This window comes from Hoplias malabaricus, chromosome 11 (genome assembly GCF_029633855.1).
Source record: "Hoplias malabaricus isolate fHopMal1 chromosome 11, fHopMal1.hap1, whole genome shotgun sequence".
Lineage (NCBI taxonomy): Eukaryota > Metazoa > Chordata > Actinopteri > Characiformes > Erythrinidae > Hoplias > Hoplias malabaricus.
Window position 1 is genome coordinate 35,180,969 of NC_089810.1, and position 14,720 is coordinate 35,195,688.

At 37.6% G+C, this 14,720-nt stretch overlaps 1 protein-coding gene across 1 annotated transcript; it reads left to right on the plus strand.

Moving 5' to 3' along the window:
* Positions 1-934: 934 nt before the first annotated feature.
* On the plus strand, positions 935-14,210 carry pld3 (phospholipase D family member 3). The gene is made up of 12 exons (XM_066684436.1): positions 935-1,061; positions 4,490-4,563; positions 4,673-4,720; positions 4,915-5,066; positions 5,646-5,826; positions 7,195-7,309; positions 7,835-7,962; positions 8,530-8,727; positions 9,838-9,977; positions 10,282-10,447; positions 12,077-12,176; positions 13,325-14,210. The coding sequence occupies exons 2-12, from the start codon at positions 4,537-4,539 to the stop codon at positions 13,546-13,548; spliced, it is 1,479 nt and encodes a 492-aa protein (XP_066540533.1). The 5' UTR covers positions 935-1,061; positions 4,490-4,536; the 3' UTR covers positions 13,549-14,210.
* Positions 14,211-14,720: the final 510 nt, after the last annotated feature.

Here is a 14,720-nt window from a genome sequence, read left to right on the forward strand (position 1 = left end):
TTTTAAGTTGTCATTTCCATTTGATTATTATTATTGTTATGATGATGATGGTGATGATATTATTATTATTATTGTCGTTGTTGTTGTTGTTTTTATTTATTATTATATATTTTAATAAAAACAAACCTACATTCAGCTATGTAGAGAATAATAAACATATCCGTTTATATATTAAAGAAAGCCAATGAGGAAATTATTTTAAATGAGACTATGTTTCCACATATGAACACAGTGTGGTTTTAAGGAAATATCTGTGAAATATTCGGTCAAAATGCCACAAGGAAAAAACACCACGGCAGAATGCTTAGTTTTAAATGAGAATGAGCCACAGCTATTTTCCCCTGCATTTAATAAGTGCTCTTAATTCTCTGCAATAGTTGTTTGTTTCGCTCCATTTAACATTGTTTGCTCTCACATAACCATGGGTTGGACAATTTATAAAGAAAAGCGTTATATCTCATTATATCTAATGTTTTCAGAATTAGCGAGCAAGAAAAATGTTTCTTTCACAGTTTGTATTCCCCTTTAAAACTTACCTATGTCCTCTTTAAAACTTAATACGAATAGGTTTGTGTGTGTGTGTGTGTAATTTATTTTACACATATTTACATATAGTAGTAAAATAAACCGTAAAAGACAAAGGAATAAAGATTTAGGCTACTGTTTAAAAATATCTATGTTAATAAATAATATTACAAATATAAAATATATGATAAAAAGCACTGAATGAACCTCAGCCGAAATATAGTTGATGTAGTTTCTATAAGTGTTGAGAACATTTATTTTATTTTATTTTATTTTATTTTATTTTATTTTATTTTATTTTATTTTATTTTATTCAAATTAATCCGCGAACCTGTGTGACGTCATGACATGCCCTCCTCCGATTGGTGTGTTTTTTTTAGTTTGGTCACATGACGCGGAGAGTGTAGAGGAGTGCGAACCGAAAAGAAAAAAAGAGGAATTTTATTCGTTTATTTTACTTTCTGCTTATTGTTCCTCTCTACGTTTATTCTCCACTCCTTCAAAGACTCATTCTCTTCATCAGGGTGGTCTTTCAGGTGAGTGTATAGTAAAGGTAGGCTGGAAACGACCCTTTATTTTTCTGCACTACACTATTTCCTCGAATGTTCAGTCTGTTTTTAGTGATTTCGAACTGAGATTAAGTTTGTTTTTAATGTTTTAGAGCGATGTCTGCACAGCGTAAAACTAAAAGGTTCTCATCAGTTTTTATAGTTGTTATTCTTGGTTTTAGAAGTTTTACTCACAGTACTCTTCCTGATATTGTTAAGTCTGACAGTAGTAGTAAGACTTGAAGTTTTAAAAACTGAATGTGTGGTATTTATAGACAGTAAGAACAACAACAACAACAAAATAGAGCAGTGTCTTTTTTTGGAACAGTTTTCAACACTTCTTACATGTACTGCGATCGTTTTTACATTGTTTATGTAAAACTAATACAAATGTTTAGTATATTGTCTACACATATAGAGCTTAAAAGCCTTTAACGTGTCTTCTTATAAAGTATAAATGGTTTATTGTGCAAAATATAACACTGCTATGAGAATTAAACATACAGTATATTGCCAAAAATGCAACTTTACAGGTGAAGAGAAAAAAACTCTTAATAGCAGTGTAAGTTTAATTTAATCAGATGTAATTTTTGAGCCTTTTTTATTGGTCTGTTTGTAGTCAAGCAATGTCAAGTGTCACAAATATTTAAATGATGGCTGAACATGTATATACTAGATTTTGTTGACAGCTTAGGTAAATAGCAACAAATGTCATTTGCATGCTATCAAAAATTCTTGAGAAATGGACAGGTAAATCACTACAAAAATATAAAAAAGCTATAGTAAAATATTTTTAATATATCTTTCACTATAACTTTAATATGTTTAGTTTGTCCATTCTCCTAAATAGATAAAAAGTAACAATTTCAGAAAAATATATTAGTTGAAGTGTTCTAAGGCAGTGTTCTAAAGCAGAAAATTATAATGAAAAGAGCCTGAAATAGGCCTTCTGAGCTCTAGCTGTGGTTTTTCATGCATTAGTCTGAGGTTTTTTTATCATTTAATTGTAATTTCACACACATTTCCTTCAGAGAGATATTTAACACCCTGAACTGGTGTCTGTATAAATCTATGACAACACATAATCTTAGTATTGTGTATATTGCTGTTGGCATTACATATCTAGAATACTCATTTATCTGTTTATTTATATTTAGCGTATTATTCATTGGAATATTCATTCATCTCCTTTAACTGCCTCATTCTGATCAGAGTCACTATAGGTTCAGAGCCTACACTGAATCAGTGTTATAACTGATATATATGGCATATATAATGTATATGGTTATATGGATATGGTCAGTGCATAAGGAGGAACCATCACTAATATTTCACAACAGAGAACACAACAATTAATACGGCTGAGCTGGAGTTAAAGCAGAAGTAGTTTTATTTAACTGGCTTTAAAGCAAAATTAATCCTGTTTAACTGCATGTAAGACAGAATTGGCATTGTTTAACTTGATTTAAAGCAGAATTAGTCCTGTTTAACTGGATTTAAGACAGAATTGGCCTTGTTTAACTTGATTTAAAGCAGAATTAGTCCTGTTTAACTGGATTTAAGACAGAATTGGCCTTGTTTACTTGATTTAAAGCAGAATTAATCCTGTTTAACTGCATCTAAGACAGAATTGGCCTTGTTTAACTTGATTTAAAGCAGAATTAGTCCTGTTTAACTGGATTTAAGACAGAATTGGCCTTGTTTAACTTGATTTAAAGCAGAATTAGTCCTGCTTAACTGGATTTAAGGCAGAATTGGCCTTGTTTAACTTGATTTAAAGCAGAATTAGTCCTGTATAACTGGATTTAAGGCAGAATTTGCCTTGTTTAACTTGATTTAAAGCAGAGTTAGTCTTGTTTAACCAGATTTAAGGCAGAATTTGCCTTGTTTAACTTGATTTAAAGCAGAAATTGTCCTGTTTAAACGGATTTAAGGCAGAATTTACCCAGTTTAAATTTATTTAAAACTGAAGTAGTTCTGCTTCTCTGGATTTAAGGCAGAATTAGTCCTGTTTAACTCGTTTTAAAGCAGAAGTAAGATAAGATAATCCTTTATTAGTGCCAGATTGGGGAAAATCACAATTAGCCCTGTTTAACTGGATGTAGAAGAGAATTTGGCCTTTTTCACTGGATATGGGACAGACTTAGTGCTGTTTAGCTGGATTTATAGTAGAATTCATCCTGTTTAACTAGATTTATAAGAATCTAATTCTGTTGAATGAATCCAGAGTTTGTGGTGTAGTTAAGTGATGTCACTGTGAGGATAACTGAGCACGAGACCTTTTTTTCTGACTCAGTTGCTTTTGTTTCCTTTGTTTTGTCCTCTCTTAGTTCCTATTTTTGTTTTGAATGTGTCTTTGTTGATGGGTATGTGTGTCAGTGAGTGTCTTTGAATATTTGTGTCTATCTGTGTGTATGTAGATATGCATGTCTCTAGTTATTTGAGTGTGTATATGTGTGTATGTTTGTAAAAGTAACTAAATGAGTGTGGTTATGTGAGTTACTGTGGTGTGCGTGTTTCAGTCTGTGTATGTGTCTGTTTTTGTGTGCTGACAGTGTGTGATTTCTGCTTAATCAGCTAAAGTCTCTGACTATTTGAACACATACTTTGTTTAGAACAAACAGCTGTCACCTCACACAGCTGTTTACTTTTTAAGGAAAATAAACTAATAAATACAAAAACTGAAAAACTGTATTGCTATAAAAGTCTTTTTTTTAATCCATCATTTCTTCTTGAATTAAAAGTATAGATAGGTTCCAATGTATTGTGGAAGAGACCAAAGTGTCTCGTAAGGGAATAACACAGTTCCTCAATTTGACAGCATGAAAAGATTTAATGTATTGACCTATTGCATATTGGAGGACAGGTGCTCTTCCATTTAATTTAAGTGGCTCGCATCAGGAACCGTGTGGGGGTCCAGTGCTGACAGTTCAAGGCTAATTTTGCTGTATTGAGATAAATTATAAAATTTAAGAATTACATATTACATGTCGGTAATGGATGAAAAATTATGTCATGCCAAAATTGAACCATAAAAATGCAAAAGCAGAGTGATTGCGCAGATAAGATGTTGGGTGTTGCTGTGGTATCACAGGAAGATTCTGTGTTGTTGCTATGGTTTCCATGGTGGGTCTAGGGTATTGTTAACAGGTGACAGCAGTTAATTAACAGTTGTCACCATGTTTGGGATTTGCTCAAATGCAAAGTGTAAATATGAGAATGAGTAACTATGGGACATATAATTTGCATAATGGTTTTGATTAATTGATCAGTCATGCCCATCCCAAGTTGTAGGGTGGTTGCTGTGCCATCTCAAGTACTGGCTATGGTCTTGCTACTCAGGTTTCTCTGGGATTTCTTATGGTTGCTAAGGTGTTGCTAAACTAAAAATGTGTAAATATGTTTTTTCCCCCCAGGGGTGATTAGGTTTTCTCCTCTTGATGTTTTGAGCAGCCCCAGCACAATGAAATCTGATATTCAATATGTGAAGGTAAAATGTCTGTCTATCTTTCTATCTATAGTCTTTTCAAATTTATAATAATATTAAAGTTTAGTCCAAGCTTTTTTGAGTTCATTTAGAGGTTTATTTTTCTGTCCAGATGTGTGATGTGGAGCAGAGTAAAGAGGCACATCTGAGACCTCAGAAGGTAAAAAAAGCACTGTTTTGTACAGAAACTTTTTCATGTAAAGCAATTGTTTAACAACAACACAAAAGAATTACCATAAATATAAATTACCAGGCAAGACACATTTAAAGTCTCCTCCCATTCCTTTAATTATTGTTTTCCCTCCCCTACCCCCCTTTATCTCTTCCTCTGCCCCCCCTCACCCCCTTTTCTAGTATTACAGATGTTTGTTGATTGTGTCCTGCCTCACTGTGGTGCTGTTGGTACTATTCTTTCTCCAAACTCTCCTGGTCTCTTCAGTAACCGCCGGTTCCAGCTCACGTGGTCAACACCTTTTAATCAGGGACCCTTGTACTGACCCCTGCAGGTGAGAACCCACCTAAAGATATTAGGCAGAATATTCTGTATCTAAAGGAAAGCTTGACAGATTTTGTTCTGTACACATTTGAACATTTCACACAATCTCTGGATAAAGTCAGCGAATGTGAGAATGGTGCAGGAAATATTCCAGAGATTCTTCTGCATGCACTGCACAGGCGAAACCCTACACTTAAAGCATGTGTTTCATTTCTCACTGCAAGAGCCTGATGCAGTCTGAGAGATCTCTGGACCCAATACTCCAGATCTTCTTTATACATTCTATGGAGTTTATGTGTGAAAGAGGCAATTGACATGCCTGGTTTACATTTTTCTACTATTAAACATTTCACACAAAAACAAAAATATAGTTGTGGTTCCCTGTAGTAAGTAGTCATTTTTATTTCTTTGCCTTATGACATTTAAAGCATGTTTTGATGTCTTTAAAGAACAGATACACCATAGAGGTTTCTCTTTCTCTAACTTTCTTTCAGTTTTAATTCTCTCATGCTTCTGCTTCTGTGGTTTCTTGTGAATACTGATGGACTGTTCTGATGAGTAGCTGTGTTTTCCTGTGTTGTTTTTACAGGATAGTTCTGGTGGAGAGTATTCCAGTGGGTTTGGATTTTAACTCCTCTGTCGCTCATCCCTCCGTCTATCAGACGTGGTTAAACCTCATCTCAGATGCTAAGAGCAGCCTGGACATTGCCTCCTTCTACTGGACTTTAACCAATAAGGATACAAAAACACACGAGCCCACAGCCAATCAGGTAAGAGGATATTGGTATAACAGGCTTGACTTTTTTTGAACTTCTAATCCAAATTTAGAATCATCAGTGTTTCTTCTGAACTGAATGGGATTAATCAGGAGTTGGTTGGTCTCTAGAAGATTTTAATCTAGATGCCAAGTCATTGCTGTGAGGATGTGATGGCATTAGTTCTGGATGATTAATTGTGGTTCACAAACACCACCCAAAAGTGGTGCTACACATCCAGTTGATGAGGTCTTAAAACCACTCCAGCTGTCTCATTCTACTGAGCATGTTGACCATAGGTTCACATACAGCTGCTCCAGAGTGTGCCATTTTAGTGGATTGTTTTTTTTTGTAAAGATTATAAGCTTAGTGCCCACAATGGGTGTGGCTTAAAGGAACACTGGGTAAGATATTTTACTTTTTCTTACAGTTTCTTACAGCAACTTACAGTTGCAGAGTGTAATTCATTTTTAAAGCCCTGTCCTGAAAAAGAAAAAGCACTGTCCTGGGGGTTGTGGTGGGGGCATGGTTTCCTATCCTTCTCCTAAAGTTACATAGCGCATTTTCTTCAGTGCTGAACCTGGAGTAGCAACAACAAAGGCACTATTCTCCCTATTACATATCTGTGAAGCCTCACTAATGAAGCTGTGATTTTAAGGAAAATATACTACCTAGTGTTTCTTTTAGTAACCTGAAATAGCTGATATTGTAGTGGGGTCTACATGTATAGGTCTTTAAGAAAGTACCACTGGGCTATGTGTGGAATAATCCTATTTTGCATAACCCCAATGGCCTACTGTTTTAAGACTTTAAGGTTTTTTTATGCTAAAATATTTGCAGATGTTATGTTCCGAGACCTGACTTTAAGAATCTAACAGTCAGTAGCTTACTCAAACATACTGTTCCACCTTAAAAGATTCACCAAGTTACTTTACTTAATGTGGAACTGACTGCAGACTCAGGAGACTGCTGACTGCATGAAAGTACTGACCAAAAGTGCAACAAAGCTAAAACAACCAGTTTGAGCTACAAAGTGGTTTCTGTGGTAATTCACACAGTGAATAAAAAATTACAGACAAGTTAAACCAACCACAAACATGGTACAATTCTTTTCTTAGTCACACATACGTTCCACCCTAAAAGATGCAGAACGTCTGTATGAACTGGAGGGAGGGGTATAATTTGCTGTGAGGACAGTAGTTCTCCAGAATCATCTACATTGCCTTTTAAGTTCAATTCACATGGGGGTGGACAAGTTTAAATTAGTTTTAGTACAGAACATTCACAAATGTACATTTTCTTTTAGTACAGGAGAAAATAATTCATTGCAACCTCAAACAAAACTGAACTGATTTAGAAATGAGCTTGTGTTTCCTTTAACAGGGCGAGAGGATTCTTCAGGAGTTGGCGCAGCTTTCGGGGAAGATCTCTGTGAGAATCGCTGTCAATAAAGCGGACAAACAACTTCAGGATGACCTTCAGCTCCTCGCTGACTTTGGTAACATCCTGAACACATTACTGCAATTCCAGAAAGTTTCAGTGTTGTTTGCTTTATTATATTTTTGATTGAATCATTATTTAGAACTGATTCGCTGCCACACAGCTGAAGGGTTCTGAAGTTATGGGTTTGTTACTGTCTGTGTTCGATATCAGGTTTGATGTGTTTTCCCAATGTTTCATTGGGTTTCTTCTGAGTGATAAGTTCTCCTTCCACAGTCCAAAAACATCCAAAGGTGTCCAGAGATATGAATGTGTAAGTGACTGGGTGAGTGACTGGTGCCCTGCGATGGACTGGTGTGTCTAGGGTGTGTTCTTGCCTTGGTCCCAATGGATTCTGGGTAGGCTCTGGACCCTCACTGACACTGAACAGTGATGGAGTGGTTACAGAAAACTGTTGAATGTAAAAAGAAAATAAAAAATTCAGAAAGAATATTTGCTAGGTTTTGGTGATAAATGTGCTGATAACTCCTTTAAGTCCTGAGGCTGTGTAGAGGTACTCAGTGCTAATGTGTTTTTTCTCCAGGTGCTGATGTTCGGACAGTGAATATGAGAGAGTTAACCAGTGGAGTTCTGCACACTAAGTTCTGGGTGGTGGATAAGAAGCACATTTACATCGGCAGTGCCAACATGGACTGGAGATCATTAACACAGGTCACTGTGATTAGTTGTTGTCCATTTACTGTTTGTTTTCTCAGAAGACCTGCTCTGTTGATCTTGTTGTACTTCTGTTGTGACATAAATGCATGTGTAGAACATATTTACAGTCTCTGAATGGGAATTTATTGGATTATTTAGATCAGGGGTGCCCAACTCCAGCCCTAGAGGGACGGTATCCAGCATATTTTGGTTATACCTCTACTGACACACACCCGAGTCAACTCATCTGTTAATTGCCAGGTTTAAGGGGTGTGTTTTAGCAGAGCAATCACCAAACTTTGCTGGATACTGGCCCTCTAGGACTGGAGTTGGGCACCCCTGATTTAGATGATTACACCCTGTTTAAATAGATAAAACTTTTATGCTAATGTTCTTTTGCAACTGACATATTATTCTAAATATTAACAGGAATCAGGCTTCAAGTAAAGGGAGTCAAATTAGACCTGAACTTAAAGAACCTATAGAATGTGATGATGTAATGTAGAATGTAATGAAAACTTCTACGCAACTAATTAGCATGAATCTAACGAACTTAATGCCTGTTTGATGTTACGGTCTCAGGTGAAGGAACTGGGCGCAGTGGTGTATGACTGCAGCTGTCTGGCTGATGACCTCAGCAAAATCTTTGAAGCCTATTGGTTTCTAGGTCAGAGTAAAACAATCCCCGCCCCCTGGCCCAGTCAATATGCTACAGCTTTCAACCAGGACACGCCCATGCAGCTGTCACTCAATGGCACAGACTCCAGGGTCTACCTCTCGGTAAGAGACCAACATAGTTTGGATCAGTCAAAACAAATGATGATGTGATTGCTTGAAACAACAGTAAACAATCCTATTAGAACTCTGTAGAAAACTTGGGAAGTGAAAAACTACAGTAATCCAATGAGGAGATGTTCATTTGAAGTCCGAGGACAATAGGGAACAAAGGGAAATTCATGTTTTGTGTTAAAGATGAATTCATGACTATTTTAACTGTGAATGCGCTTAATCATCACTTAGACATACACATAATGTCAGATTATTTCATTCAGAATAGCGTAACATCACATATGTGCAGTTTAGTGTAAATTAATTGACCATTAATATGAATTATCATTACATACTAAGTGGGCGGCACGGTGGGTCGCAGTCACACAGCTCCAGGACCTGGAGGTTGTGGGTTCGATTCCCGCTCCGAGTGACTGTCTGTGAGGAGTGTGGTGTGTTCTCCCTGTGTCCGCGTGGGTTACCAACACACGTTGGTAGGTGGATTGGCGACTCAAAATTGTGAGTGTGTGAGTGAATGTGTGTGTGTCTGTGTTGCCCTGTGAAGGACTGGCGCCCCCTCCAGGGTGTATTCCCACCTTGCGCCCAATGATTCCAGGTAGGCTCTGGACCCACTGCGACCCTGAATTGGATAAGCGGTTACAGATAATGAATGAATGAATGAATTACATACTAAGCCTGCTACATACCTAGTTTTGACAACTTATCCTTTCTTATTCTGTGTCTTATAGAATTTTGTATGTTGAAAATAACTATGCCCACTTTAATTCAAAAGTTTATTTATAGAATTGTTGGATGTATATACCTATACACTGCAGTGGGTAATTTTTTAAATCAGTCTGACATATTTTTATATTTTTAATAATTCTGACATATATTTTTTCAAACACTATTATTCCCTCAAAGTTACACATCTACTAAAACTCAACCAACGACCTGAAACACTAAACTAGCCACGTCGAGTCATCTAGACCCAACTCTGAACACCATCCTCTTTCTAGTTTCCACTTGTTATTTAACATAATCCTTTACTAATTAGCTCTGAATATGATCATAATCTGTGTACTGTATGAATTGAAGTGTTGCACTGCTGTTTTTGCTCAGAGTTCTCCTCCGAGTTTGTGTGCTGAGGGCAGAACTCCTGATCTGAGCTCAGTTCTGAGTGTGATTAAAGATGCTAAGCATTTCGTCTACATCGCCGTCATGAACTACCTCCCCACCATGGAGTTCTCCTCTTCCAAAAAGTATGTTTCACTCTTAAACATCTCGACAAATCTCTTCAGTTATTAGGTGTTGCTGCAGGATTAATGCCACTTCTTATCTTGACTTCAGATGTGTGTTTTTTTTCGTGTCTGAAGTTTGCAGCTTCAAAATATTCACTGTTTGCGTTAGCTTCTATTGTTTTAAATGTATATTGTGAAAAGAGCAAAGAATGCTAATCTTACTTAGTGTTCCTTTTAAATGAAAATTGATTGTCATTTAAGATTTTTAATCAAGATGTCTATTAAATGCCATAATTGGAAAGTAAGCGTGTGTGTGTGTGTGCAGATACTGGTCTGATATAGACTTAGAGCTGAGGCGGGTGGCGTATGAGAAGAAAGTTCAAGTTCGTTTGTTGATCAGCTGTTGGAGCAGCTCATCTCCACTGATGTTCCCATTCCTCCGCTCTCTTGCCTCGCTGCAGGACACCAAGGGTAAACTGGACGTTCAAGTGGTGAGTGGATGTCCTCCATCCTTATAATACAACATTTACTTAAAAAAAACGATAGAATAATCTTAGTTATTTTACTTAGTGTGTTTTATATCTAAAATCCTTTAAATGTAGCACTCTTGAACAATGTGAAGAGATGAATATGCCTGTTTATTCCCAACACCTGTGTAAACAAGCAAATGAACTCCCACACTTAAGAAAAGGAGCCATTTTTATTCACCTCATTCTTGTATATTCAGTTTAATTTGTTTATTCTATAATAGATTTGCAGCTATAACAGACTTCACTATATATATAATTGACTGTCCGCAACATTTTGAAGCATGTTTATTTAGTCCACAGTGATTAGTGAAGTCAGACACTGATGCTGAATGAAGGTCTGACTCTCAAACACTGTTCAATTCCTCCCTAAGGTGTTCATTAGGCTTGAGGTCATGTTAGGTTTATATTCTTCCAGTAGAGCAGTGGTTCACATAGTGGGGTGCACAGGGAGCCATTGCAAGGCATAATACATAATGCATATCATAATAAGTCCACAGTAAAGATGATTTGTAATTTTGTTTTGTTCAGTAAGAAATTGCAGTGGTGTCTGAATAACAATGTTTAAATTGTGGAAGTGGATTGGGGGGTGGAGAGGGGGGTGGGCTTGTCTACAGAAGGTGGGGACTGTAGAGTAGAAGTTTGGGAACCCCTGCAGTAGATATTTGCACCATATATGTAAAAAATATTTTTCTGGACACTACTTCTAATGAGTGAACTGGGCTGCCTTAAAGTTGTACACACACACTGCCTCTACAGAAAAGCATGAATTTTAAATGGAACATTGTGGAGCAGTTACACATATAGCTAAAGCACCTATGCCCATTACAGAACATGGGCTAGAGGTTATAAAGCACTACAGCATTTGTGAAGGAACTCCATGCAGTACTTTTGCGACAAGTTGGTGTGGTGTTCATGATCCAGAACCACCCTTCATCCAACCTGACTTCACTAAAATGGCTGAATGCCTGTTGCAACATCTGTTGTAAAGCTTTTTTTTATTATTATTTTTGAAGAGGAGACACTGTTCCTGCACTAAATACCCGCTTTTCAGTGTTTTGTGTGTGTGGTTAGTGTCTCAGTGTACTCTTTGTAAGTGTGTGTTGTGTTTTTGATGTGTTTTCTTCTTTTGTGATGACTGAAGCCAATATCTGATCCACATTTTCTCACTGTTGAAGAAAGCACATTGTGTATCTTGGAATGAAGCCAGGCTCTGCCTCTTTACAAACCGTTGCTGAAACAGCGCCACTGGGCAGCTCAGCAGGCTGCATGAGTACGCCAACTTTCCAGAACTGCTAGATTTGCTAAGAGAGGTCTGCTCTGGCTAACACCGTGCTTGTGTGATTACAGGAGTTTTGTGCTCTCTTGGACCCCGAGCCTCGGTTGGCTACACATCAGTGGGGGTCGAAGCAGTAATCACTTGATTACAGGGTCAAGCTTAGACCACCGCATCGCTCGGGAGGCCTAGTTTTGTTGTGTTTTTTCTCTTTGTAATTTCTGAAGCTGACTTTTATGCTAATTGTGTCTTTCTTTTGTATTTTCTCTCATTGTGTTGACTCTGATGTGGTGTGTGTGTGTGTTTTTGTTTTTTAGAGAATCTTTGTGGTTCCTGTGAGTCCTAGTCAGAAAGAGATCCCATATGCTCGAGTTAACCACAACAAATACATGGTCACAGACCAGGTGGCATACATAGGTATGAGATCATATTCACACAGCTCTCTCTGTCTGATAATAACCCCCTGTGATTTATGTATTTCATTCATTTATGTATTCATATATTATATATAAATATAGAATTTTTCAGTAACCATTATGCTGGGAATTATTTAGTACCAACAGTTATATATTTTATATCTACTTTTAATCTTGGTGGTTTCCTACGGTACAAAAACACACGTTGGTAAATGGATTGGCTGCTCAAAAGTGTCCATAGGTGTGTGTGTGTGAGTGTGTGTCGCCCTGTGAAGGACTGGCGCCCCCTCCAGGGTGTGTTTCTGCCTTGCGCCCAGTGATTCCGGGTAGGCTCTGGACCCACCGCGACCCTGAACTGGATAAGGGCTTGCAGATAATGAATGAATGAATGACTGAATGATAATCTTGGCATGACAACTATGAATGATTTCATATCTGATATGAAACTTATGTAGTTATTAGGGTGAGGACCTTACTGTTATACCCTGATCAGCCACATTATTAAAACCACTGACAGGTGAAGTGAATATAATTGATTTTCTGGGGTGTATTAGGCTGCAAGAGAACAGTCATTTCTTGAGGTTTATGTGTTGGTTGCAGGAAAAATTGGCAAGTGTCCCACTATGCAGTAGTTAATACCTACAAAACATGAAAATGTGAAACATGCTTTTGTTGGTTTTTCACAATAGTAGACAACCACAGCGCCAAGGAGTAGTTGGGCATTAGAGGCCTTGCTGAAGGGGCTGTTTAGTGGTTTAAAAAAAGACAACTGGTAAACCAGCCTGTACTCAAGGCTCACTGATGCTCTTGGGGAGCAAAGGCTGGCCCAAATTCTCCTCTAAAACCACAGAAGAGACCCTTTGCTCACCCACTTGTCCTGCTTCCCACACATTAACTGAAATATCAATTAACGATGTTCATTTCACCAGTCAGTGGTTTTAATGTTGTGGCAGATTGTTTTTTATGGGAATGAGGCCAAATTTCTCAGGTGTTTAAAGTATGTTTGGCTCAATAATATGTGCTTTTAACAATTTGGAAAGAGGCAAACAATACTATGCTCAACAATACTATGAATTACCACTGGGGGGGAGTGCTGTAAGCCTGAAACCACATTATCTGAGCCATATTTTTGTGCCTTCCATTCTTTAGGTACGTCAAACTGGTCTGGGGATTATTTTGTGAACACGGCTGGTTCTGCTCTGGTGGTGAATCAGACTCATTCCAAATCCCAGAGTGAGTCTCAAAGTGTCCAGCAACAGCTGAAAGCCGTGTTCGAGCGAGATTGGGACTCTGAATACAGCTCTCCACTCAACACCAACAGCAACTACCAGGACATCTGCGAATTCACCTCCAGCCAGCAGGGGGAACTGTAGACTGCAGTTATTGGTCCACTATGCTCAGGCCTTTGCTGTGCTAATAATCTACTGCAATTATGGTAGGGATGTCATGCCCAAATAAGGATTTATTGGACTAAGCTGGATGTTTCTATGGCAGAAATGAGTGGGATTTTGTAAAATCAAAAAAGTTTTGGATGTCATGTTTTTTTTTTCTCCATAATTTCACTGCTCTTGAGAAGAAATATAAATTTTGCTGTATTTTAGTAGCACTGATATTCAGTTTGAAAATGAACATTTAACAGGTATGGAACCATTCATTTCTGCCACAAGAATTTTTCCAGATTTGAGCTGGAATTCCTTTTGACATAAGGGTTTTGACCATCAAACAGTACACTCTCAAAGACGATTAATTCAAAGTCATATTCTACCTGTTTTCCCTAAGTTAACACTATTCCCTGTTGTTTTAATAATTTCGGTATCATGATTTACTCAAAACAACACAAGGATCTAACAGTGCAGCCATTTTCTTAGCTGTCTGAACAACCCTGTTTACAAAGACCAGTTTCAGGTTCTGTTGAGAACAAAAGCCTCTGTTTGCACCAGAAGGTAGGTGCCCAGGATTTAGGTTCAAGAAGGTTGTTTTATTCTTTTTTTGTTGTTGTTGTTGTTCTCTTTTTTTTTGTTGTTGTTCTCTTTCTTCTCCGTTCTTGTCTTAGTGCTCTCACATAAATGCAGGTTGAGCACTGTGACTGGATATACCTAGGGTGACCAGACATCCTCTTTTACCCGGACATGTCCTCTTTTTTAGACTTAAAAAATGTCCAAGAGGAATTTCACAAATGTCCGGGATGTTGTTTTTCTAGAGCTTACATAGAATTTCGAGAAGCGTTTCGTTCACAAACTAGTCCCGCCCTCCCCTACTCCGATTGGTTCGCTTGAGTGAGAAGGGGGCGTGGTGAAGTAGCCTAAAATCTTCTGATTGGACGGTCTGACTGTAGAGCTACCGTTATTAGTCGATAACCGTCTCTGTAAACATTTAATTGGTCAGTCTGCACGTCAGTAGGAGCTTCTGAAGCCCACGGTAATGTGCTAATGCACTCAAAAAGTGATATTTTTATATAATATTTCTTTAAAGGCAAAGTCCATTGTTTTATCTCTTTTTAAGTCGAATGTGAAGCATCCTGTTAGTTATCATCAACACCAGAGCT

Coding starts and splice junctions, on each gene's coding strand:
- pld3 (XM_066684436.1), top strand. CDS start 4,537: ATGAAATCTGATATTCAATATGTGAAG. Junction 4,564..4,672: donor CTGATATTCAATATGTGAAG/GTAAAATGTCTG, acceptor TTTTCTGTCCAG/ATGTGTGATGTGGAGCAGAG. Junction 7,963..8,529: donor ACTGGAGATCATTAACACAG/GTCACTGTGATT, acceptor TTACGGTCTCAG/GTGAAGGAACTGGGCGCAGT.